The 27,921-nt window shown below is 35.0% G+C and overlaps 2 protein-coding genes across 2 annotated transcripts in view; one reads left to right on the top strand and one right to left on the bottom strand.

Annotated features, from left to right (window-relative positions):
• The window catches only part of LOC106081184 (serine/threonine-protein kinase S6KL), a 205,821-nt gene that overhangs the window by 89,649 nt on the left and 88,251 nt on the right, over positions 1 to 27,921 (bottom strand). The gene's annotated exons all lie outside the window — the stretch shown is intronic.
• Positions 2,516 to 27,677, top strand: LOC106081186 (protein bangles and beads). The gene is made up of 2 exons (XM_059366972.1): positions 2,516 to 2,743; positions 26,510 to 27,677. The coding sequence occupies exon 2, from the start codon at positions 26,511 to 26,513 to the stop codon at positions 27,603 to 27,605; it is 1,095 nt and encodes a 364-aa protein (XP_059222955.1). The 5' UTR covers positions 2,516 to 2,743; position 26,510; the 3' UTR covers positions 27,606 to 27,677.

Here is a 27,921-nt window from a genome sequence, read left to right as displayed (position 1 = left end):
TACTGGTGGATTTCATAGAAATCGGTTCAGATTTCAGTATAGCTCCCATATATATGTACATCCGATTTGCAGTAATGCTGCAATAAAATGATCATTTATTAACCGATTCTTTCCAAATTTGGCAAGAAGGATTTTCTTATGACTCCCAATATAACTGGTGAATTTTTTAGAAATCGGTTCAGATTTGGATATAGCTCCCATTAATATGTTCGTCCGATGTGCATTAATACAGCAATAAAATGGTAATTTGTTAACCGATTCTCTCAAAACTTGGAAGGAAGGATTTTCTTATGACTCCCAATATAACTGGTGAATTTTATAGAAATCGGTTCAGATTTGGATATAGCTCCCATATATATGTTCGTCCGATTTTCATTAATACAGCAATAAAATGGTTATTTGTTAACCGATTCTCTCAAAACTTGGTAGGAAGGATTTTCTTATGACTCTCGATATTACTGTTGAGTTTCATAGAAATCTGTTCAGATTTGGGAATAGCTCACATATATATATATCGCTCGATTTTCACTCCTAGACCCACTGCAAGCGCATTTATTGACCAATCTTCCCAAAATTTTGTACAACGCCTTCCTTGGCGAATTCCACAATATCCATAAAGTTTGATCGAAATCGGTTCAGATTTAGATATAGCTCCCATATATATGTCACATTTTGGTGATTTTTTGTCATTTGTCAACCGTAGTTATTACATTTTGAATATATTTGCTTTGCTCGAAATTTGATACATTAATTTTTATAAGCTATCTGAATACATCGACCGAGGTCCATTAAAATTGGTTCAGAACTAGATATAGCCCAACTTTTGTATTGATAGGGTAGGTGTAGGGTATTATAAAGTCGGCACCGCCCGACTTTTGCCTTTCCTTACTGTTTTTTTTTTTTTTTGTTGTTTTGAGAAAAATATATTTTTAAATGTTTCAAGAAAATGCATATGTATTAAGAAAATATTCGGAAACAACAAATTGGCAAAACTTTTGCCCGTTTACATGCGTTTAAATTCCAAATTCCAAATTGGTATAAAAAATCCAATCAGGATATAAGTTTATATGGAGCTAAATCAACCCATAGTTTGATAGAGCCCATCTTCAAATTTAAACGGCCCTCTTTTTAAAGATTGTAGCCTGATTTCCACAGACTTTTGTGCGGACGGACGTATATATATAGCTAGATCGTTTTATATATTAAGAGCGATAACTCCAGATTTATTTATGTTTAATTTATTTGCTATTTTTTTAAGAGAAAAATATATTTTTTTAAATTTTCCAAGAAAATGCTTGTGAACTAAGAAAATATTCGGAAACAAGAAATTGGCAAAGCTTTTGCCCGTTTAAATGAGTTTAAATTCCCCTATTTAAAACTATAGTGACAATAATAAATAAATAAAATTTCAATTCTACATCTGTCTTCTTAATCCAAATTTAGATTTTTTTTAACACAATGCTAAATATGACTTGTTAAATAATAAATAATACCTTTCTTGGAAAAAAAATATCCAAAAGAATTAACCTAAACGTCAGTAAACGTCATAAGACGAGTATGAAAAAATTCACCACATCCTAACATTGAATGTCTCTGTCTGAATCTGTCTCTGTGTAGAATTACCGGTCTTTTAAATCTGGACAAACATACATCAAACCAAAAGAAAAAAAAACAGATTAGAAATTGTATTTAATCCGAAAAAAACCCATAGACCAAAAAAAAAACAAAAAGAGAACATTTTAGATGATCCATCCAGTAGACTATGTACACACACACACATACACAGGCATTAAATGTCCATATAATGCTGTTAATCTAATGCATGTTTTATGGCGGAGAGTCTAATAATAACATTGGTGGGTCATCATAACATAGACCTATACAAAGATTATAACTAAATAAGCAGGTACCTAACATCCCTCACACAACATCATCTTTTTAATCCAACAGCTGAGAATAAGAAAAACATTTCCATGTTCTATGGTTTATTTGAGTTCATGTCTGTGCTTTCCCATACACACACACACACAGACTTAAACAGAAGAGAGGCTTAAATGTTAAACTAACAGCAGATTAACGCACACTTGTAACTCACATTCACTCTATTAGCTACACATGTATATTGTATTATAAGCAGAAGACCTAGCAAACGACCAGTGAATGTTAGTAGTCCATTATCACACACATATGGAAAAAGAAGAACAACACTCTGCTGTGGACGACGCCGTCGTCGTCGTCGCTAACGTTTCGGTTGCCGTCGTTTGCCATACACCAGCCGTGGTAAGGTGTGTGAGTTTTGTTCTTTATTCACCACAGAAAGGGATATAAAAGCTGTTGAGCATCATTGCAACTGTTCATAGTGCTTTTTGTAACTGACCGCAGCAGCAGTGCAACGTAACGGCATCTCATATTTGAATTAAAAAAAATCAATACACACACACTCCCTCTTACACACAATAAGCAACTAAATAATTTATTTAAATAAATAAAAAAGATTTGTTAAAAAAGCAAAGACATTTGACAATACAGTGTTTAATACAAGAAGGAACATTCTCCAGTGTAAAGAAGAGAACGAATAATAAAAAACTTTTGAAATTAAATTGTGATATTTTTTGTTGTTGTTCTCAAATCTTTGTTATTTTTTTTTTTTTGTAGAAAAAAACAAAGATTTTTTGATCATCAATTTATTTTTTTGTAAAAAGAAATTTTGCTGAAGTCCAACAAGTGAAGTGCAATTTTTAAGGTAAGTTTGGAATTTTTTGCTTTTAAGAGTATAATGAAGATTGAGAAAAGAAGTTCTTTTGTTATAGTGATAGTAAAAAAAAGGAATATTCCGAAAAGTGGTTAGGTAGATTGATGGACAGTGTTAAGAATTTAGTTTGACAAAGTGAGCAAAATTTTATCAAACATTAGAAGAGAATAAAATATTTTTTTTTAATAAATTGAAAATTGGAACTCTATAAAGTCTTTTTTTAGATTTCAAACACAATAAACATAAATTTTAAAAGTTATATTCTTTAATATCAAAACATTTTTTTGAGATTCAAATATTTGAAGTTTTTTTTTTCTTTAAGATCATTTTTTTTTCATCTTTTTAAAATGGCCTTGTTGTTTAATATCATATTTTTTAATACCATATTTTTTAATTTTTATATTAAATATTTTTTTTTGTTGTTTAAAATATAATGAATTAAAAATTTATAAATTAATATATAACAAAAAAAAAATTAAAGGAATTAAAAAAATAAAATAAAATAAAATAAAATAAAATAAAATGAAATAAAATCAAATAAAATAAACAAATAAAAAAAAATAAAATCAAATAAAAAAAAAATAATATAATATAATAAAAAAAAAAAATATAATTTATTTTTTTAAAAAATATAAAAGTTATTAATAATAAAATTTATTAAATTATGTATAAAAAATAAATAAAATAAAATACAATAAATTTATTATAAAAAATTTAAATGTAGCAAATTTTCGAACAATGACATGGAAAAATATTGGCAACTTAATATCAGAAAAAATGTTCAGCGGTGGTTTTCCCCTCCTAATGCTGGCAGCATTTGTGAAATACTTTGCCATGTAAACTTCTCTCCAAAGAGGTGTCGCACTGCGGCACGCCGTTCGGACTCGGCTATAAAAAGGAGGCCCCCTTATCATTGAGCTTAAAACTTGAACCGAACTGCACTTATTGATATGTAAGAAGATTGCCCCTGTTCCTTAGTGGAATGTTCATGGGCAAAATTTGCAATTTGCAATATTTTTAAAATAAAAAAAAATACTTTTTTCCACTACTTTTTTTATACCCACCACCGTAGGATAGAGGGTATATTAATTTTGTCATTCCGTTTGCAACACATCGAAATATCCATTTCCGACACTACAAAGTATATATATTTCGGATCGTCGTAAAATTCGAAGACGAAGATTTAACGATGTAAGTGTGTCTGTCCGTCCGTCTGTTGTAATCACTCTACAGCCTTTCAAAATTGAGATATTGAGCTGAAATTTGGTACAGATACGTCTTTTTGATGCAGGCTGGTTAAGTTCTTGAACGGGCCAAATCGGACTATATTTGGATATTGCTGCTATATAGACCGATCTGACGATAAAGGGTCTAATGCCCACAAATGCTATATTTTTCATCCGATTTTGTTGAAATGTGAAACAGTGAGTAATTTTAGGCCTCCCGACATCTGTTCCAAATATGGTTCAGATCGGGCTATATTTAGATGTAGCTGCCATATAGACCGATCTGCCGATAAAGGGTCTGAAGGCCATAAAAGCTTTATTTTTTCATCCGATTTTGCTGAAATTTGGAATAGTGGTCAGTTTTAAGCCTCCCAACATCCGACCTAAATATGGTTCAGATCGGACTATATTTAGATATAGCTGTCATATAGACCGATCTCCCGATAAAGGGTCTGAAGGCCATTAAAGGTTTATTTATTACCCGATTTCGCTGAAATTTAAAACAGTGGGTTATTTTAAGCCTCCCAACATCCGACCTAAATATGGTTCCGATCGGTTTATAATTGCATATTATCTGCCAAAAAGACCAATTTTTTGTTCTACAAAATTCAACAGTGACTTATATTTATAAGACCACTCAATGTCCGTGCCGAATTTGGGTGCTTAAGTTATCAAATTTTCACCGGATTGTGACGAAATGGGGTTTACGGCCGAACTTCATGCCTTATTACTTGTTTTTTATTAAATTTTTTAGAAATTTTTTTTTTTATTTTTTATTTAATATTATTTTTTAATTAATTAAATATTTTTGCGATTTTATAGAGGCTTTTTTCCATTCTTCTTACTCAAATCGTATACTGGTTTATTTTCCCACACATCAACCATTTAAACTTGACATTGATCTTGTAAAACTTCTGCTTCAGTTTGTTTGTGTTACACGTCACACGTCAATCCAGTTATTAAGATCGCATGCGCAACCCAAAAATAAGAGATTAAACTAAGCAAAAAAAGTAGGCGAAACAACATCACGTTTTACTAATCTTAACATAACAGGCGCTTTATACAGGCCAAAAAAAAACACAGAGGAAACTTGAGAAAAAAATTTGATTTAGCAGAAAAAAAAAATAATAAAAAATTTTTTAATTAAAATTTAAAACTTAAAAAAAAAAATAATTTAAATAGACATTAAATTAAAAAAAACTATTAAATTAAAATTTATTAATTAATTAAAATTTATTAATTAATATAAAAAAAATAAAAATATAAAAAATTTTAATATATAAAAAAAAATTAAAATATAAAAAAATTAATAAGAAATAAAACTTGTTTTTCATATAAAAAAAATTAAAATTAAAAAAAAAAAAAATTCAAACCTAAAAAAAAATTAAAACAAAAAAAAAATTTTTAAACTAAAAAAATTAAAAACAGAAAAAATTTGTAAACTAAAAACAAGTTAAATAAAAAATTTCAAATTAAAAATATTGATTAACCAAAACAAAATTAAAAAAAAATAAAATAAAATTATTCAAAAAAAAAAGTTATTAATAGCAATAAAGAAAAAATAATAATAATTTAAAAAAATTTTGTAAAAATGAATTATTTTTTTTTTCGTGATTTTTCTTCCAACTCGAGATCATATTCAATGTCTTCTATTCAAAGAATTGTATAGCAAAGAACTTATAAAAGTTCAGCAAGTGTGTGTTTTTATTCAAAACACTTTGACTGGCTAGTGTATCATGATTTCTGTTACGCCATGTAGGTTAGGTTGGGTAAGAGTGGCAGTCCTTTACAGACTCACTTAGACAATTTTAAGTCCATTGTGATACCACAGTAGCGACAGACCAAGGCTTCTGGCGGGAATCGAACCCACGACCCCTGCACTGGTAATCCAAGCACACTACCACCTCGGCTACTGGGGCGGCTACGCCATGTAACTTTATCAGCACCTTTGTCAAATTCATAAAGATGCCCTACATACCCAAAGACTATTGAGTACGGTGTAAAGCACGCTTTTGTTTTCTTACACGGCTCAATAAGTCCTTCAACTTTCCTTAGCGCAGCAAGAGACAGCCTTACTATTGCAAACAACAAACACTTCAACATTGCCAAACTCTTTTTGTTGTGCACTTGAACATTCTCTGAATGTCACTTGCTGTGGCTTAACAGAAATCATGATACACTAACCAGTCAAAGTTTTTTGAATAACAACACACACACTTGCTCAACTTTTATAAGTTCTTTGCTATGCTATTTTGTAAATAGAAAGCATTGAATATGATCTCAAGCTGGAAGATGTTCGAAAAATCACGAAAAGATTTTAAAGATCAAAATGAAAGAGAGCAAACAGATAAATTTATTATTTCATTAATAACTACAACTATTTTTAAAAAGCTTCAATTTACCTTCTTTCTTTTTTTTATATTGGATATTTTCCGCCCTGATGCAATCCCGTTAGGCTAACCATGTTTTTTGCATCAATTTAAGGAATCACACAAGCCAATATTGCAACAACAACATTTGCCCATGAACATTCCACTGCGGAACAGGGGCAAACTTCTCACATATCATTGAGTACAGTCCGATTCAAGTTTACGCTCAATTATAAGGGGCCTCCTTTTTATAGCCGAGTCCGAACGGCGTGCCGCAGTGCGATAGCTCTTTGGAGAGAAGTGGCATAGTACCTCAAAAATATTGCCAGCATTAGGAGGGGAAAAACACCGCTGAAAACTTTTTATGACGGTCTCGCCCGGATTCGAACCCATGCGTTCAGCGTCATAGGCGCACATGCTAACTTCTGCGCTACGGTGGCCTCCAGAAAAAGATTTACTTTTGAAAATTGTCCAATTACCTTGATTTTTTTAAATATCCAAAAGGTTAATTGTATCTTTTTATGGCCAAAAGGGAATTTCATCTGATTACCGAAAACCCATAATAACAACATTTTTCAACCTTATTCTCTGCAAAGTGATATCACTCTGCGGCACACCGAACTGTTGTGTATGGGTTGCGTTAGGTTATGGTGGCAGTAAGAAATCAGATTCACCCAGATAAATGTTGTCCATTGTTATTCCATAGAAGGCAAAAACCAAAGCCTATGGTGGGTATCGAACTCATGACCCCGCCGGTTGTAGGTATCGGAATGACCCGGTGGATTCCTTCATCGACAAGGTCTGCTGCCTCAGTGCATAACACACTACTACAACAACAACTATTTGTGCGTGTAAGCAAGCCTGTTCCTGTACAGAGAACCGATCGCCGCGGGAACGTTATGGTCATATTTAAGCAACAGGCTCTCATTGGGACTCTCCACTCGATATCACTCGATTGTCCGAAACTGCAGTTACAGCTGCTCTCCGTATACGCAAACTGTGGACTCGGCCGGTACCCCCCAGCTGAGTTTCTTGTGATGACGATGAATACCTAGAGATGGGTTTCTACCGGGTAAATACCCAACGCTTGTGTATTTATTGGGTAAATGGGGTATATTTATTTAGTCATTCCGTTAGCTATACATCGAAATATCCATTTCCGACCCTATAAAGTATATATATTCTTGATCAGCGTACAAATCTAAGACGATCTAGCCATGTTCGTCCGTCTGTCTGTTGAAATCACGCTACAATCTTTAAAAATAGAGATATTGAGCTCAAACTTTCCACAGATTCTTTTTTTTTTTTGTTCATAAGCAGGTTAAGTTCGAAGATGGGCTATATAGGACTACATCTTGATATAGCCCCCATATAAACCGATCCGCCGAATTAGGGTCTTAGGCCCATAAAAGCCACATTTGTTATACGATTTTGGTGAAATTTGAAACAGCGAGTTGTGTTAGGCCCTTCGAGATTCTTCTTCAATATGGCCTAGATCCGTGCAGATTTCGACATACCTGAAATGTAGACCGATCCGCCGATTTAGGGTCTTAAGCTCATAAAATCCACATTTATTATCCGATTTTGCTGAAATTTGGGGCAGTAAGTGGTGTTAGGCCCTTCAACATCCTTCGTCACTTTGGACCAGATCGGTGCATATTTCGATTTAGCTGCCATATAGACCGATCCGCCGATTTAGGGTCTTAGGCCAATAAAAGCCACATTTATTATCCGATTTTGCTGAAATTTGGGACAGTGAGTTGTGTTAGGCCCCTCGAGATTATTCTTCAATATGGCCTAGATCGGTGCAGATTTCAATATAGCTGCCACATAGACCGATCCGCCGATTTAGGGTCTTAGGCCCATAAAAGCCACATTTACTATCCGATTTTGCTGAAATTTGGCATAGTGCGTTGTGTTAGGCCCTTCGACATTGTTCTTCAATTTGGCCCAGATCGGTCAATATTTAGATATAGCTGCCATATAGACCGATCTCTCGATTTAAGGTTTTGGGGCCATAAAAGGGGCATTTATTATCCGATTTTGTTGAAATTTGGAACAGTGAGTTGTGTTAGACCCTTCGACATCCTCCTTAAATATGGCCTAGATCGGTGCAGATTTCGATATAGCTGCCTATAGACCGATCCGCCGATTTATGGTCTTAGGCCCATAAAAGGCGCATTTATTGTCTGATTTGCCCAAAATTTGGGACAGTGAGTTGTGTTAGCTCCTTCGACATCCTTCGTCACTTTGGCCCAGATCAGTGCAGATTTCGATATAGCTGCCATATAGACCGATCTCTCGATTTAAGGTTTTTGGCCCATAAAAGTCACATTTGTTATATGATTTTGGTGAAATTTGGAACAGCGAGTTGTGTTAGGCCCTTCGATATCTTTCTTCAATTTGGCCCAGATCGGTCTATATTTGGATATAGCTGCCATATAGACCGATCCGCCGACTTAGGGTCTTAGGCCCATAAAAGCCACAATTATTATCCGATTTGGCAAAAATTTGGGACAGTGAGTTGTGTTAGGCCCCTCGAGATTATTCTTCAATATGGCCTAGATCGGTGCAGATTTCGATATAGCTGTCATATAGACCGATCCGCCGATTTAGGGTCTTAGGCCCATAAAAACCACATTTATTATCCGATTTTGCTGAAATTTGGCATAGTGCGTTGTGTTAGGCCCTTCGACATTGTTCTTCAATTTATTCCAAATTGGTCCAGATTTGGATATAGCTCCCATATAGACCGATATCTCGATTTAAAGTCTTGGCTCCAAAAAAAGGCGCATTTATTGTCCGATTTCACTGAAATTTGACACAGTGACTTATGTTAGGCTTTTCGAAATCCGTGTCGTATATGGTTCAGATCGGTTTATGTTTAGATATACAATAGCAACTAAAAAGATCAATATTTTGTTATACTTAATTGAACAATGACTTGTACTTATAAGTATTTGGTCCCAATCGGCACATATTTCGATATAGCTGCTATGGGGCATGGGATATGCATTTTCACAGAATTTTAACAAAAGGTGGTTTACATATATACCCAAGGTGGTGGGTATCGAAAGTTCGGCCTGGCCGAACTTAACGCCTTTTGACTTGTTTCTTTTGTAATTTCTCCATTTCGCGCGTTTTAACTCTATTGGCAATTTCATATGAATAGCGATTTAATACAAATCCCTAATTTATAACCAATTTATTTGGTTTTTATGTGATCAAAATAATTTGCATAACATACATAATCAATTGGACCATGCAACGGCTACATAATCCCCCCTACTACACATCAACACTAACATAAATCAAATGGCAAAACTTGGGAATTAATTGCCATATTTCAGCAATTTCAAACCCCATATACATATGCGAGGCAATCTTGAGGTGTCATTTTAATATGGATTGGCGTTGTTTAAACTGGTTTAAGGGTATACCATAAATTATAATGAAATTTATGTAATTATTAATGCAAGCTGACACAACTATCTAACTGTTGGGAACATGCAAAACGTTTAGTATGAAATTAAAAGGAATAAATGTTCAACTCTAAACCAATCAACCGCACTTAACTAAAATCCAACATCGGTATTAATTAAATATTCTGTAGACATGCGACTGACGTTTGTTGTTCAGTGCTGTCATTTAAACTTTTTCTTTTCTCTCTGCGCCATCGCCACCGCTATTCGCATAGAATGGGAAATTTATCAATTAACAATAATCAATTGTTTATAAACACTAGCTGGCGAATATTGTATTACGTTTATATTTTTTTAAATTTTTTCTGTAAATTTTTTTTGTTTTCTTTTTTTTTCTTTAAAAAAATAACAATCTTATTTATTTTAAGTTGTTTAAAAATGTTGGTCAGGTTTTTGCAAAAAGATAGCAAAAGTGTTTTAAATTCTAAAAACGTGAGCCAATGGAAAACAAAAATTCATATTTCTATAGCAAAGTTGGCTCGTATTATATGAAATTCTGCGTATTTCATTTAAGCCGGCATTTTGCCCACAAAAAAACGCAATAAGGAACAACACAGGAACTTGTGTCATATTATGGGTGTTATCCGATTGTTATTTTAGCTCAATGAATAAGACCTTCATTGTCATTGAATGTATTAATCAGTTTATAAACCAAATACTAATGTTGGAGTTCCTACAGTCCCCATCTACTACAATGAAAAAATGGCCAAAACAGAAAAAAGTTCATATTTTTTGTACATTCAATGGGAATTATAGCACAATGAGATCCCTTTAACCTAAATTTTTCAAATGATGACCCCCTTTACGAAGGGGTCGGAACCCGTCAAATCATGATTGGTGTGGTGTATGTTCTTTGGCTTTAATTTTTCCATAAACAAATTTTTTTGCATAAATTTTTTTTTTAACTTTACGCTTATCTCGCAAGAGAAATGACAAACGGCAAACAAACTGAAGAAGGATTTCCTTTTCAATTAAATAAATATTAATTTTATATACCATATAATAATGTTGAAATTCGTACAATCCCCAAATACTGCATTAAAAAAAAAAAATCTTGAAATTCCTAAAGTCTTCACATCCCCACCTACTGAATAAAAAAACAAAACAAAAATACAGAAAAAAAATGTTAAACCTTTAAAATTTCTAAAGTCTTCACATTTATTGGAATTTTGAGTATTAAAGTCGAAGTGATTTACAGCCGCCATTTTTTAATTCTTTAAATTCCTAAAGTCTTCACATCCCCACTCACTGCATTAAAAAAAACCAAAAAAAATACAGAATTTTTTTTTTAATTCTTTAAATTCCTAAAGTCTTTACATCCCCATTCACTGCATTAAAAAAAAAAAAACAAAAAAAAAAGTTTTTTTTTAATTTTGAGTATTAAATTAAAGTCAAAGTGCATTTACAGCCGTAATTTTTCCCCCCAATATTCCATTAAGGAACAATGCCTGTCGATTGAATTTTAGTTACATGAAAAAGGACATGCTTTTCCATTATTTCCATTCATTAATCATTTTATCAACCGAAATTGAAATTCCTACAGTCCCCACCTACTACTTTGAAAAAAATGCCAAAAATAAGGAAAACAATTAATATATTTTTTTCAGTCTTCATATCCCCACTCACTGCATTAAAAAAAAAAAAAAAAAAAAAACAAAAAAAATACAGATTTTTTTTTTTAATTCTTTAAACTCCTAAAATCTTCACATCCCCACCTAATGAATTAAAATGCAAAAAAAAAATACAGAAAAAAAATTTTAAATCTTTAAAATTTCTAAAGTTTCACATTGAATGGAATTTTGAGTATTAAAGTCGAAGTGCATTTACAGCCGTCATTTTTCCCCCGAATATTCCATTAAGGAACAATGCAATAGTTACTGAGTGCTTGTCGATTGAATTTTAGTTTATTGAAAAGGGAAATGCTTTTCAATTAACTCATTAATCATTTTATCAACCGAATACAAATGTTGAAGTTCCTACAGTCCCAACCTACTACTTGGAAAATAGTGCCAAAAATAAGGAAAACCATTTTTTTTTTTTGTTAAATTCTCTTAGTGGTTTATATAGGCACTTTAGCCGCTATACAATTGCAGTCGGCTTTTTGCCAAGGAACAATGGAAATACTTCTCTTTTATCAATGACTGAAGTTTGGATCAATAAAATGAAACCTCCATTTCATTTACTTCATTTATCATTTTATAAATCGAATACAAACGCTGGAATTGCTACATTCGCCACCTTTTATATAAACAAAAATCCAAAAAGGCAAAAAGCATTTTGCCAAGGAACATTCATTAAGGAACAAAGGGCATACTTATCTCATATCAATGACAGATCGATTGAAGTTTTGAGCAATAAATAATCATTTCATACTACTTCTACTAAATTTCCCATGAACATTCCATTTAGGAACAGGGGATACTTCTCTCATACATCATAAGTGTAGTGCGATTAATGTTTAAGCTCAATGATAAGTGTCCTCCTTTTTTATGGCTCATAGCGAGACCAATTGGTACAGAAGTTTTAACGTGGCCGGATGCCTCACAAATATTGTTGTTGTTGTTGTAGTAGTATCTGGTACACTGAGGCGGCAACCCTTGCCGATGAAGGAATTCATTGGGTCAATCTGGTACATACAACCGGTTGTCATGGGATTGAACTCACAAATGTAGCAACTGAAGCAAATGTAGCACAAATGTTTCTGGTGTTCACGCCGGGATTTGAAAGCGGGCGTTCGACGTCACTGTGGCCTCCTAATATAATCATTTCATAAGCCTTACCATATGTTGAAATTCCTACTGTCCCCTACTACTACTAACAAAAAGCATTAAAAAACCCACCTACTACATAAAAAAAAAATCCAAAAAAAAGGGACAAAGTTCTGTGTTTTTTTTTTGTAAATTCTCAAAATTTCTAAAGAAATTCCTCAATACGTAAAGGTGAAAGTCTGAAATTTTACTGCCTTAGAACATTTTATCCAAAGCCTTTGGTGGGATTCGAATTTCCGACCCCCGCATTGATAACCCAAACTGACTAACAACTCGAACCCATACTGAATAATTTCTTGGAATAAAGCTTAAACCAATTTTCACCATCTTTAATAGAAGTTAAACTAAAATAAAATGTGGGCCAATAATTGCATTCCTACTGTCCCCTACTACTACTAACAAAAATCATTAAAAAAAATCACCTACTACATAAAAAAAATTGTGTTTTCTTTGGAAATATTCAAAATTTGTAATGAACTTCCTCAATACGTAAAGGTAATAGGGAAAGTTGAATTTCACTGCCTTAGAACATTTTAACCAAATCCTTTGGTGGGATTCGAATTTCCGACCCCCGCATTAATAACCCGAACTGACTAACAACTCGAACCCATACTGAATAATTTCTTGGAATAAAGCTTAAACCAATGTTCACCTTCTGTGATAGAAGTAAAACTAAAATAAAATATGGGCCAATAACTGCATTCCTACTGTCTCCTACTACTACTAACCAAAAGCTTTAAAAAAACTACAAAAATGCAATTTCAGCGAAAGTGTGCGAATGTTCCAATTAAAATTTTATCACAGCGAAAAATTTAAGTTCTTGGTATAAAGCTTAAACCAATGTTCACCTTCTTTAATAGAAATTAAACTAAAATAAAATATGGGCCAAATAACTGCATTCCTACTGTCCCCTTCTACTACTAACCAAAAGCTTAAAAAAAACTACAAAAATGAAATTTAAGCGAAGGTATGCGAATTTTCAAATTCAAATTTTGACACAGCAAAAAATTTTATCTAAGAAAAAATTTCATATCCCCTTGATTGAAAGCAGGAAATTCCCTACATAAGCATTTCTGCTATAAAAGTACATTCAAATGTTATTTTTCTTCCTTTTACCTCAAAATTTCACAAATTTAACTTTTACAGTCTGTCTTCTAGCGATGTTTCTATATGCCGTTAAGATTTTTCCAGTCTGCAGACAAGTTTAAAATCTTTCTGAAAAACAAAAACAACAAAGTCCGTGAGGGGAGAAAAATGCAATAACCACCATGATAACCAATAAACCGTTATATAACAATTTTATTGTCATCTTAAGACCTTTTTTGTTTTTGCTACACTTCAAGCTCTTGCAAGCCATTCGAACCAGTTCTTTGATTCCAGCTTTAAGCCTATGTGGTTGCATCGTGTGCCAGGCCAAGCAACAGACAGACAGACAGACAGTCAAGACACAAGTGTGGAACATTTAGCCAACCACCACCAAGGATTTATGTCTTCTAAAAGCACCTTAGACCTCCTTGAGCGTCTTTATGCATCGAGAGAGAGCGACAGCAGACGACACACTGACTGCAACAGCAGAGACTCAACGTACAACTCAAAGACAAAATTAAATAATCAATAGCAAGCTGGTTTCTACCACTTGAGGATGCAACATTAGGCCTTCTATGGCCATGCTTAACGGACAATGACTTTTACCAAAACCAAGAAAAAAAAAATGCAATTTCTTTTATACATGATTTGAGGGGCCAGAAAAAAACATTGAATAAACCTGTTTCTCGAGGATATCAGAACGTTTCAAAGCCTCATGCACATTTGTTCCTCTCTTGCGTCTTTTGTCATACACATCATAACATCATCTATCTCTGTAGGAAGTACTTGAAATTGTTGAACTTTTTGTAGTTTTTTTTTTTTTCTGCTTCGAAAGGATTTCTTCTTGTTTGCTCACTGATGACTTTCATAGAAATGCTCAAGAGCTTGAGATTAGAGATAAAGCACATTTACATTGGTTGCCAGCCACAATGTTAAGAGCCACAATATTGCATAGTGGCCATATTCAACTTGGCCTTTACAAAGGAACTTGAATAAATCGCAAAGTAGTTATTAATGGGATAAAATGCTTAGAAGGATGATTTTTTTTGTGGATGCATACTCAAATTATCCTCAATAAAGGAATAAATCAAATTTCCTGTTATGTTAATACATTTAAATTAACAACATAACACAAGTCCTACTTGAACGAAATTCCTACAGTCCCATACTACTACCAACAAAAAACACTCAAATAAGGGACAAATGCATTTTTTTTTCTTTACAAAATGCATTAGATACCAAGAATTTTTGAAATATAAATCTCGTTAAGACTTTTGGCGAAATAAAACTTGTATGAGCTAAAATTTGTTGGAAACGTCATTCCTATTGTCCTCTACTACTTACCAAAGATTCTCGTGAAATAAAAAGTTCATGATTTTAAATGATTAAATTGCTCGAAAAGCATTGAAACATGGCTCAACAAAAAAATTGGTAAAATTATCTCCCTAGTTATAATAAGATTGTGTTGGCCAAATAGTATTCATCGCAAAAATTTATTTTAGATCAAAAAAGAAAAAACGACATTCCTACTGTTCCCAACTATTATTAAAGATAAAAAAAATGGGTGCCATAAAATTTTCCTGATTTAAGAGCCATAGAGAGAATGAAAGACGGCATTCCTACTGTCCCCTACTACCATTACACGGATTTCACCAAAAAAAAAACCCTTCCCTACTACTAAAACACAAATATCGCTCAACAAAAAAATTGTTAAAATTATTTCCACAGTTATAATAAGGCCTAAGTTATAGGCCAAAAAGTATTCATGGCAAATATTCATTTTAGATCCAAAAAAAAACCCGCATTCCTACTGTTCCCAACTATTAACACAAAATTTTTTTCTAAAGTTCAAAAAAAACGGGAACCATAAAATTTTTATGATTTAAAAGCCACAGAGAGAATGATAGACGGCATTCCTACAGTCCCCTACTACCATTGGTTTAATATCACTAAATAAAAATATCGCCCAACAAAGAAATGGGAAAAATTATAATAGGATTGTATTGGCCAAAAAGTAGTCATGGCAAAAAATCATTTTAGATCAAAAAAAAAGAAAAAAAGACATTCCTACTGTTCCCAACTACTAACAAAAATTTTTCGCTAAATTACCAACAAACAGGTGAAATAAAATGTTCATGATTTAAAAACATTAAATTGATTTGTGCCATACTAAGCACAGTTGTTGAAAGTAAGAAACAAAACTCTACGTGCAAAATGTCAGCCAAATCGGATATGAATTGCGCCCTCTAGCGGCACAAGACGTTAAAACCCAAGATCGGTTTATATGGCAGCTATATCAGGTTATAGGCCGATTTGAACCTTACTTAGCACAGTTGTTGAAAGTCATAACAAAACACCTCGTGCAAAATTTCAACCAAATCGGATAAGAAATGCGTCCTCTAGAGGCTCAAGAAGTCAAAATCCCAGATCGGTTTATATGGCAGCTATATCAGGTTATGAACAGATTTGAACCATACTTGACACTGTTGTTGAACATGATACTAAAACACCACGTGCAAAATTTTAGACAAATCAGACAAGAATTGCGCCCTCTAGAGGCTCAAGAAGTCAAAACCCAAGATCGGTTTATATGGCAGCTATATATATATTAGCGTGCTTTCGACGGACGAACGGAATTCCTACTGTCCCCTACTACTTATCAAAAATGCTCGCTAAATCAACAGCAAACAGATGAAACGTTTTATGAAGCATTATCTAAAGAACATATTGCCAAAGAGAGCATAATAAAAGTCATTCCTACAGTCCCTTACTACTATCACATACATTTCGCCAAATAAAAGCAAAGAGTAAACGTTTTTTCGCTAAACCTAAAAAGTTTGTATTGCCCAACATGTGTGGATCATAAAAAATTAATTTTAGATCAAATAAGAAAGAAACGTTATTCCTACTGTCCCCTTCTACTGATCAAAAATTCTCGTTTAGTAAAAAATACACAGGCGAAATAAAATATGCAAATGAAAATTTGCCCATGAATATTCCATTAAGAAACCGGGGAAAACTTCTCACAAATCAATGATTAGGAGGGGATAACCATCGCTGAAAATTTGTCTGATGTACCTGCCGAGTACAAACGGCGTGCCGCTGAGCGACACCTCTACGGGCAGAAGTTTTTAAATCCAAACAACAGTCAATTTTTTTTGCTAAATTCAAAGAGATTACACTGTTTGTGTGTTCCTTATAGACTCAGAAACGACTGAACCATTTTTCTTGACATTTTCACTGATGGTGCATAATGAACCCGTGGTGATATCTGAAGGGGGAGCGGACCCTCCCCCTTACACTTATTTTCAGAAACGCCACATCTCGGAGATGTGTCGTGCGATTGAAGCGAAATTTTGTGTGCTCTCATAAAGTACCCTAAAAATAACAAGTAAAAGCGTGCTAAGTTCGGCCGGGCCGAATCTTATATACCCTCCACCATGGATCGCATTTGTCGAGTTCTTTTCCGGGCATCTCTTCTTTGGGAAAAAAGGATATAAGAAAAGATTTCCTCTGCTATTAAGGCGATATCAAGACATGGTCCGGTTTGGACCACAATTAAATTATATGTTGGATGCCTGTGTAAAATGTCAGCCAATTCGAATAAGAATTGCGCCCTTTGGGGGCTCAAGAAGTAAAATAGAGAAATCGATTTATATGGGAGCTGTATCGGGCTATAGACCGATTCAGACCATAATAAACACGTATGTTGATGGTCATGAGAGAATCCGTCGTACAAAATTTCAGGCGAATCGGATAATAATTGCGACCTCTAAAGGCTCAAGAATTCAAGATCCCAGATCGGTTTATATGGCAGCTATATCAGGTTATGGACCGATTTGAACCATACTTGGCACAGTTGTTGGATATCATAAGAAAACACGTCGAGCCAAAATTCATTCAAATCGGATAAGAATTACGCACTCTAAAGGCTCAAGAAGTCACGACCCAAGATCGGTTTATATGGCAGCTATATCAGATTATAGACCGATTTGAACCATACTTGGCACAGTTGTTGAATATCATAAGAAAATACTACGTGCAAAATTTCATTCCAATCGGATAAGAATTGCGCACTCTAGAGGCTCAAGAAGTCAAGACCCAAGATCGGTTTATATGACAGCTATATCAAAACATGGACCGATATGGCCCATTTACAATACCAACCGACCTACACTAATAAGAAGTATTTGTGCAAAATTTCAAGCGGCTAGCTTTACTCCTTCGGAAGTTAGCGTGCTTTCGACAGACAGACGGACGGACAGACGGACGGACATGGCTAGATCGACATTAAATGTCACGACGATCAAAAATATATATACTTTATGGGGTCTCAGACGAATATTTCGAGTAGTTACAAACAGAATGACGAAATTAGTATACCCCCCATCTTATGGTGGAGGGTATAAAAATTTGGTATTCAAATTTCGGATGGGGTACCTAGGGGGGCTGCCCCATCCTAAAACCTACCAAACATATATTTAGACCAATCACGACAATATGGGACTCAAATGAAAGGTATTTAAGATTAGAAAACGTATCTGATATCCAATTGTCGGACCAAGTGTTAGGGGGACCACCCCTACCCCCGAAACACCCCTAAATCGGACATATTTACCGACCATGGCAATATGGGATTCAAATGAAAGGTATTTGCGAGTAAAATACGAATCTGATATCCAAATGTGGGATCAAGTTTCTGGGGGTCCACTCCTTCCCCAAAACAACCCCCAAACAGGACTTATTTACTGGCCATGGCAATATGGGGCTTAAATAAAAGGTATTTGAGTGTAGAATACGAATCTGATATCCAGATGTGGGGCCAAGTGTTTGGGGGGCCACCTCCCCCCTAAAACATCCCCCAAAGGGGACAAATTCACGACCATAGCAATATGGGGCTCAAATTAAAGGTCTTTGGAAGTAAAGCACGAATTTGATATCAATGTTCGGGAAAAAAAAGGCCACCCTACTCCCACAACACCAACCAAGTAGGACATATTTGCTGACCATTGCAATATGAGGCTCAAATAGGAGGTATTTTAGAGCAGAACACGAATCTGATATATATTTACAAAGCCAAATCATCCCCCAAAACACCTTCCAAACCGGTCATGTTTGCCGACTATGGAAAAATGGAGCTCAAATGAAGGGTATATGGTAGTAGAGCATGAATCTGACATCAACATTCGGGACCAACTGTCTAGGGGACATCCCACCACCATAACAACCCCCAAGTGGGACGTATTTGCTTACCAAGACAATTTGGGTCCACAAGATTGTGGAGCTCGATATTCATAGTTTTTAGAGCCCATACCCCAAACCGGACATATTTGCTGACTTTTTCAATAAGAATGGTATTTAATTGTCGAAAATAAATATTCCAAGGAAAATTTTGTTCAATACAATGCAAAAGAGAAAGCCACCGTAGTTCAGAGGTTGGCATGTCCGCCTATGACGCTGAAAGCCTGGGTTCGAATCCTGGCGAGACCATCAGAAAAATTTTTCAGCGGTGATTTTCCCCTCCTAATGCTGGCTACCTTAGTGAGGTACTATGCCATGTCAAACTTCTCTCCCAAGAGGTGACGCACTGCGGCACGCCGTTCGGACTCGGCTATAAAAAGGAGGCCCCTTATCATTGAGCTTAATCTTGAATCGGACTGCACTCATGTGAGAAGTGAGAAGTTTGCCCCGGTTCCTTAGTGGAATGTTAATGGGCAAAATTTGCATTTAAAAAGTAAAAGAAGGTGCAGCGGAGCGGGCTCGATTCAGTTAGTTAATATCAATCAACACCCACCTTCTGCACCAAAATATCGAAAATCTTATGGAAAATTTCTCTTTTTAATCTACAGTTTATAATTTAGACTTTCTTTTTTAAAAACACAATCTAAGACCACAGCTTCATTTCAATCATATTGAATAAAATCAGGTTTTTCTCAAAACTCACATCCAACGATAAGCCCTAAAAGAAAGTTATGGCAACGTAAATCATTTTATTGACATTTAAACTAATGAGGCTCTAATTGAAAATTCCTCCTCACAAACAAAGCGGTCGGTAATAATGAAAACCTACTCATATAACACATAAAAACAAAAATGTAAATCAGCCAAGTTTAAGCGGCAAGAATACCAAATGTGGCGGTATGTGGTTCACAAAAAAAAGGTCCATCCCTGAGTGCTGCAATTTGAAATAGCCATGGCTAAGCTTTGAAACCCACAGCAAAACCTATTAACCCAATTTATATGTAAATTATAAGCTATTATTGCTAGAACGTCCGTCCGTCTTTCCATCTATGTGCTGGTTTTTTAGGGCGGTCATCCACATTTGACGCAGTTTGTTTAGTTCATTTATCACAAAATGATTGCTGGGATTATGGGCACATTGAGAAAACACCGCACACCACACCAACGATTGATTATAATGATATGATTATGATAATTTCTTAAACACACAATGGGACATTTCTATTTGCAATTTAATTTAAAACAATTCCATATCAATTTTTTTCGTCTGTTTGTTTGGAAAACAAAGCGAAACATGAGCTAGACTAGACTAGAGTTTTATTGGTCAGAAAGGCGTCTCTTGTTTTTCTTTTTGTTCATCATCTCTGACATCAAAAACAATAATAATGACGATTATAATAGAAACTGTCATATGAACGCTTCAGGGTTATCACATGGGTGTGTTTAGATGATTTTATTCTATTATTGAGACAAAATTGAAAGATTTTTTTATGCGAATTTTTGTTTGTTTTAGGTAAAGAATAAAAAAACACCAAATTTTTATAAAAAAAAAAATGTATACCAATTTCCTTGATATAGTCACATGGTATGTGACATCGAATCTTGTTTTTTTTCCTATTTTGATTGAAAAACAAACTGGTTGGTTGATATGATTTGGCCTCACCAAGAAAGAAAACAAAGAAAAAAATAGTGTTTTTTTTTTTCTTTTTAACATGGCATTTTTGTTATTTTAGTGCAATGAGATTGTTTTGGAATTAAAAAAATTACCATGACGGAAAGGTTGATAACCCTTTAACACAAAATTTAACTCTAAATTATCGAAATTATTATTGGGTTGCCCAAAAAGTAATTGCGGATTTTTCATATAGTCGGCGTTGACAAATTTTTTTCACAGATTGTGACTCTGTAATTGCATTCTTTCTTCTGTCAGTTATCAGCTGTTACTTTTAGCTTGCTTTAGAAAAAAAGTGTAAAAAAAATATATTTGATTAAAGTTCATTCTAAGTTTTATTAAAAATGCATTTACTTTTTTTAAAAAAAAAATCCGCAATTACTTTTTGGGCAACCCAATAAAAACAGATGTTATAGTCGTGCATAATACATTTTCAAATCAGAATATAGACGCAAAATCATTTGAAACACGTTTTATAATCGCACATACTTTTTAATGCTTCGCTTAAATTCTATAAACAACTGTTGCGATTCCTACTGTCCCCACCTACTACTAAAGAAAATTGTAGAAATTCCAAAAAAGTTAAACGTTTTATATATCGCACATACATTTTAATGCTTCGCTTAAATTCCATTAACAACTGTTGCGATTCCTACTGTCCCCACCTACTACTAGAGAAAATTGAAGAAATTCCAAGAAAGTTAAACGTAATAATGATGTGTTCAGTTTAGAAGCTTTACAACAATACAGTGGAGTATATAATAAGCAACAACAAGTCTAAAACTTATGAATTAATTAAAAAATTTCCAACTTACAATAAACATCGATAGGTTTTTTTTTAAATGAAATTTAAACTAGACTTTACGGTACTACAATGCAAGAGGCAACTAGAAAATGTTTAAAAATAGCAAAATCTTTGTAATGCTTCGTTATAAAACCTATAAACAACTGTTGCCATTCCTACTGTCCCATACTGCTTCTGTAGAAATCTGTAGAAAAGCAAAGAAAATTAAGCTGCATGATGTTGCGTTGAGCTAAGAAGTTTTAAGAACCACAATGGAGCAGCCAAATGTCTGCCAATTCGAATAAGAAAAAGCAAAATCGGGAGATCGGTTAATATGGGAGCTGTATCAAGCTATTGATCGATACAGACCATAATAGACACGTATGTTGAAGGTCATGAAAGAAGCCTTTGTGCAAAATTTCAGCCAAATCGAATAAGAATTGCGCCCTCTAGAGGCTCATGAAGTCAAGACCCAAGATCGGTTTATATGGCAGCTACATCAAAACATGGACCGATTTGCGCCGTACTAAGTACAGTTTTTGGAAGTCATAACAAAACTCCTCATGCAAAATTTCTTCCAAATCGGATGAGAATTGCGCCCTCTAGAGGCTCAAGAAGTCAAGACCCTAGATCGGTTTACATGGCAGCTATATCAAAACATGCACCGATTTGCGCCATACCTAGCACGGTTATTGGAAGTAATACCCAAACACCTCGAGCAAAATTTCAGTCAAATCAGATGAGAATTGCGCCCTCTAGAGGCTCAAGAAGTCAAGACCCAAGATTGGTATATATGGCAGCTATATCTAAACATGGACCGATTTGCGCCGTACTAAGCACAGTTTTTGGAAGTCATAACAAAACTCCTCATGCAAAATTTCAGTCAAATCGGATGAAAATTGCGCCCTCTAGAGGCTCAAGAAGTCAAGACCCAAGATCGGTTTATATGGCAGCTATATCAAAACAAAGACCGATTTGAACAATACTTAGTGCAGTTGTTGGAAGTAATACCCAAACACCTCATGCAAAATTTCACACAAATCGGACGAGAATTGCGCCCTCTAGAGGCTCATGAAGTCAAGACCCAAGATCGGTTTATATGGCAGCTATATCAAAACATGGACCGATTTGCGCCGTACTAAGCACAGTTGTTTGATATCATAACAAAACACGTCGAGCAAAATTTCATTCCAATCGGATAAGAATTGCGCCCTCCAGAGGCTTAAGAAGTCAAGACCCAAGATCGGTTTATATGACAGCTATATCAACACAAGGACCGATTTGAACCATACTTAGTGCAGTTATTGGAAGTGATACCAAAACACCTCGTGCAAAATTTCAGTCAAATCGGACGACATTTGCGCCCTCTAGAGGCTCAAGAAGTCAAGACCCAAGATCGGTTTATATGGCAGCTATATCAAAACATGGACCGATTTGGCCCATTTACAATCCCAACCGACCTACACTAATATAAAGTATTTGTGCAAAATTTCAAGCGGCTAGCTTTACTCCTTCGAAAGTTAGCTTGCTTTCGACAGACAGAGGGATGGACAGACGGACGGACAGACGGAGGGACGGACGGACAGACGGAGGGACGGACGGACAGACGGAGGGACGGACGGACAGACGGAGGGACAGACGGACAGACGGAGGGACGGACGGACAGACATGGCTAGATCAAGAACATATATACATTATGGGGTCTCAGATGCATATTTCGAGGTGTTACAAACAGAATGACGAAATAAGTATACCCCCCTCCTATTGTGGAGGGTATAAAAATTAAAAATTCTCACTTATAACAAAAAAAAACTCACCTTTCCTAGAATTTCCTACTTTTTGGTCTACCAAATCTCAACAAATTTCATTGAAGTAGGTAGTATGTGGTTAGAATTTCTACCATCAATGTATTTAATCTGATTTATTTATTTTTTTGTTTCCTTTCTATTGCTCATTTAACTTAATTTTCTTTATAAATTTTCCTCAATTTAAAAATTATTCTCTTCATTTGAACAAAAAAAAAAAAAACAAGTGACACAAAACAATTCTCACCCCAATTTCGAAAATGTCTTGCGACACATGCACCCCCAAACACATGATGATGTTTGCCATCATATGAGACGTTGAACTTAAACTTGTTGCACGACTTTATGAGGTGATATATATCAGTGGAATGTGTTCTAGAAAGATCAAACCAGACACATAATGGACAAGAGATCATTAAAAAACTTCCGTCATTCATATCATACAGCTAAAAATGGCAGAGAGAAAGAGTGCGAATGGGGAAGTTAGGGGACTATGATTGCTCGCTGACCACTCATTCAATTTACAAACATTTCAATTAGGTGACGGGTGACGGTGACGACAAACCTTTAATCGAATTAACACGAATCACCCATAGAAAATGTTGCTAATGCAAGCAGAAAAACTATCTGGCTATTCTCGCCTCCCCTGCTGGACTCAAGCCCAATGTTCATATGATGAAAATTATAATTAAGAGAGACAGTTGGTTGGACATCATGTAATACTGGATAACGTAATGTAATAATATGATGGTAATGATGTTGCAACATCACTTATCGCCAATGGAGGACAAGCCTCTGGGTTTGTGGTTTTTTTTTTTTTTTTAATTCATTTGTTTTCCACAGCTGAACTTCTGCGCATTTATTGTCATTGCGCAATTTTCTGTTTTAATTTTTGCCTTTTTTTTGTAAACTTTTAAAATTTGCTAAATGCTATGCCATCGTAACTCAGTCACCATAATCATGACAATGATTAGACGATGCTTGCAACGCAAATGCATTGCAATGCTGTTAAGTCATTGTTGTTGCCCCTTAACCAACCTCAACCACTATATGCAGATTTTTTTTTTCAATATTTTTTTTTTAAATTTTTTATTCTTCTACAACATTTAACGATATCATGCTTGACCTCTGTCGCCAATTGTGCATAGCAAAGTGTTTTCATTGAATTGTTAGCCAAAAAAAAAAAAATTATATGCAATTAATGATGTTAACCGCGAGCCATATCATTGAACAAATCTTTGAGGCTACAAAGAGAATGTTAAAGGTTGTGAAATATTCTTTGGGAGATTATCATTTAAAAGGTTGAATTGGAATTGAAATGTGAGAAAATATTTAAGTCATCAAAAATTAAAAAAAAAAATAATTAATAACAATTTTTTCTTTAGTCTCGTAGAATGGTATTCCTACTGCACCCATCTACTACATATAAAGAAAATCTGGAAAAAATATACTTCAATTTTCAATATAGGTTTTCTTAGTTTCGATAAAAAATTATAACAGAAACTAAAATATTTGAGGTTAAGTAGGAATATTTAAACAATATTTTCAGAGCGATTGGGTATCAAAGACTCATAATTTTATGCAGCTTAATTTTTTTTTTTTAATTTTTTTAAAGCTAAAGCAAATTCCTATAATACCTTCCCACTGCTTAACAAACTCAAAAATATGTTGGCATAACTATAGAAACATTTATAAAATAAAAAAAAAATTCAAGTAGTAAAAAAAAAATAATCTAAACAATCGAATACATTCCTACTGTCACCATCTACTCACAAAGTACTAAAATTTGGTCTTAACTTATCTTATTGAAGAACATCCATACTGGGCTATAAATGCAAAAAGAAACACCTAATAACAAAAATTTTACAAAATTGTTATTCCCCAAATTTGTTATTTCCCATGGTAGATGAGAACAGTAGGAATCACGTAAACAAACATGCGCACATATTTTGCTATCATCTATTAACAAATTATAATCAATTTAGTTAAACGTATTAAAATGTTTTATATTAACATTTAAACTAAGTAAAACATTAAAACTTAGTTAGTAATTTCAAATAGTAGATGGGGACTAATATTGTACCCATATTCCACCCACATTCCTACTGTCACCATCTACTCACAAAGTACTAATAATTTCTCTTAACTTATCTTATTGAAGAACATCCATACTGGACTATAAATGAAAAAAAAACACCTAATAACAAACATTTTACAAACTAATTTGGAATTTCCCATAGTAGATGAGAACAGTAGGAATTACGTAAGCCCTCATGTGCACACATTTTGCTGACATCTATTAACAAATTATAATCAATTTATTTAAACGTATTTAAATGTTTCATATTGCCCTTAAAACTAGGTAAAACATTAAAACTTAACCTGTCAATTCAAATAGTAGATGGGGACAGTAGGAAGCATGTACTAAATATTGTAGCCATAATTCAAAAATTTATTCTTCACCAACAGATTTTGTTTGAATAAAGCGAAACAATTTGCTTTAGCCCTTTAGAAATGTATCTCAAATAAAGACTTTCTTAGAATAAACAAGTAAGAGCGTGCTAAGTTCGGCCGGGCCGAATCTTATATACCCTCCACCATGGATCGCATTTGTCGAGTTCTTTTCCCGGCATCTCTTTATAGGCAAAAAAGGATTAAAAAAAAGATTTGCTCTGCTATTAGAGCGATATCATGATATGGTCCGGTACGGACCACAATTCAATTATATGTTGGAGACCTGCGTAAAATGTCAGCCAATTCGAATAAGAATTTGGGGGCTCAAGAAGGAGCTGTATCAGGCTATAGACCGATTCAGGCCATAATAAACACGTATGTTGATTGTCATGAGAGGATCCGTCGTACAAAATTTCAGGCACATCGGATAACAATTGCGAACTCTAGAGGCTCAAGAAGTCAAGACCCAAGATCGGTTTATATGGCAGCTATAGCAGGTTATGAACCAATTTGAACCTTATTCGGCACAGTTGTTGAAAGTCATAATAAAATACTTCATGCAAAATTTCAGCCAAATCGAATAAGAATTGCGCCCTCTAGAGGCTCAAGAAGTCAAGACCCAAGATCGGTTTATATGGCAACTTATCAAAACATGGACTGATTTGGCCCACTTACAATCCCAACAAACCTACACTAATAAGAAGTATTTGTGCAAAATTTCAAGCGGCTAGCTTTACTCCTTCGAAAGTTAGCGTTAGTTAAAAATTTGTTTACTTATATTTTTCCGGAATATTTCCTTTTTTCGAAAAAGTTAAAAACAAAAAAATCAATTTTCTAATTTTCTTTTTCTCTGTCTTTCTTTCGTTACAGCATGAAGTTCCAATTAGTCATATTATCCGTCCTTTTGGTGAGCGCTTTTGCTCTACCCGTGCCGGATGAAGAAGTCGCCGCCCCCGTTGTTGCCGAATCCGTTGCGGCTGTGCCCGAAGTAAAACCTGAAGTTGTACAAAAGGTCGATGAGGTCAAACCCGAATCCAGAACACTTGAAGAAGACAAGAAGCCAGCAGCTGCCGAAGAGGCCTCAAGTCCCCTGCCAGCAGCAGCAGCACCAGCACCAGCACCAGCAGCAGCCGCTGAAGCGCCCATAGCTTTGCCCGAAAAGATCGAAGAAAAGAAAGAGGAAGAGAAGAAAGAGGAAAAACCAGAGGAAAAGAAACCCGAATTGCCAGCTGCTGGTGAGAAGCAAACACGCAGTGAGGAAGTTGTGGAAGAAGCCAAAGCTCTGCCCGTGGTAGCTGCCCCCGCTGTGGCTGAGGAATCCAAGCCCATAGTCGAAGCTGCTGCTCCTGCTGTGCCCGAAGTTATTCCCGAAGGCAAATCCGGTTTGGTCTCCGAACAAAAGAAAGAAGAACTCTCGGTTTCCGAACCAACCCCAGCCATCAAGGTAGAAGAGAATTCCGCAGCTGTTGAAGAAAAGAAAGCCGAAGAATTGCCCGCTCGCCAAGAACGTACCACTGATGAAAAAGCCCAAGTTGCTGCTGCCCCTGCTGAAGCTGTGGTAGTGCCAGAAGTCAAGGCTTTGCCCGCTGAAGCCCCCAAGGCCGAAGAACCCAAAGCTGAAGCCTCAGAAGCCAAACCCTTAGAAGCCGCCCCCGCTGCCGAAAAGAAGGCCGACGAGATCGCCCAACCCATTGCTGCCGAGGAGAAGCCCAAAGAAGAATTGAAACCAGCTGAGGCCAAGAAAATCGATGAAGCCGCCGCCGAACCCATCAAAGCCGAAGCTGCTCCAGCCCCTGCCAAGGCCGAGGAGGAAAAGAAGCCCGAAGCCCAGGCCACCAAGAAGCTCGAAGACAACTCAGCCACCGAAGAGGACAAGTCCAATGAAAGCAAAAAACCCGAAGCTGAATCCAAGGAATCCGAAGAATCAAAAGAATCTGAAGAATCGAAAGAGGACAAGTCCAATTAGATGGGTAGTACAGTAAAATAATGCAAACGCTTAAGATTTAAACTTATAATTTAAACTTCGAATGATAGCCTCCCCCCACCCATACCCATAATTTCCCTTAAAATAAAATAATGAAAAAAATGCCTACAACATATTTCTCCCTTACCCAACTTCCCCCTAACCCCAACTACACCATACTCCAGACAATATACATAAAAACATCCATGTATTTTTCTCACCCACGGTTTATACCACCCGAGTGCCTGGCCCAGGCATTAGTTGGGGGGCCAAAACTGCGGGGAGATGCAACTCAAATTCTTAAGTATAAATTTAGTTA

The sequence above is a fragment of the Stomoxys calcitrans genome, chromosome 4 (assembly GCF_963082655.1).
Source record: "Stomoxys calcitrans chromosome 4, idStoCalc2.1, whole genome shotgun sequence".
NCBI classification, from domain to species: Eukaryota; Metazoa; Arthropoda; class Insecta; order Diptera; family Muscidae; genus Stomoxys; species Stomoxys calcitrans.
The sequence above is the reverse complement of the archived record's forward strand: the minus strand, read 5'-3'. Positions and strand labels throughout refer to the sequence as shown.

Coding starts and splice junctions, on each gene's coding strand:
- LOC106081186 (XM_059366972.1), top strand. CDS start 26,511: ATGAAGTTCCAATTAGTCATATTATCCGTCCTTTTGGTGAGCGCTTTT.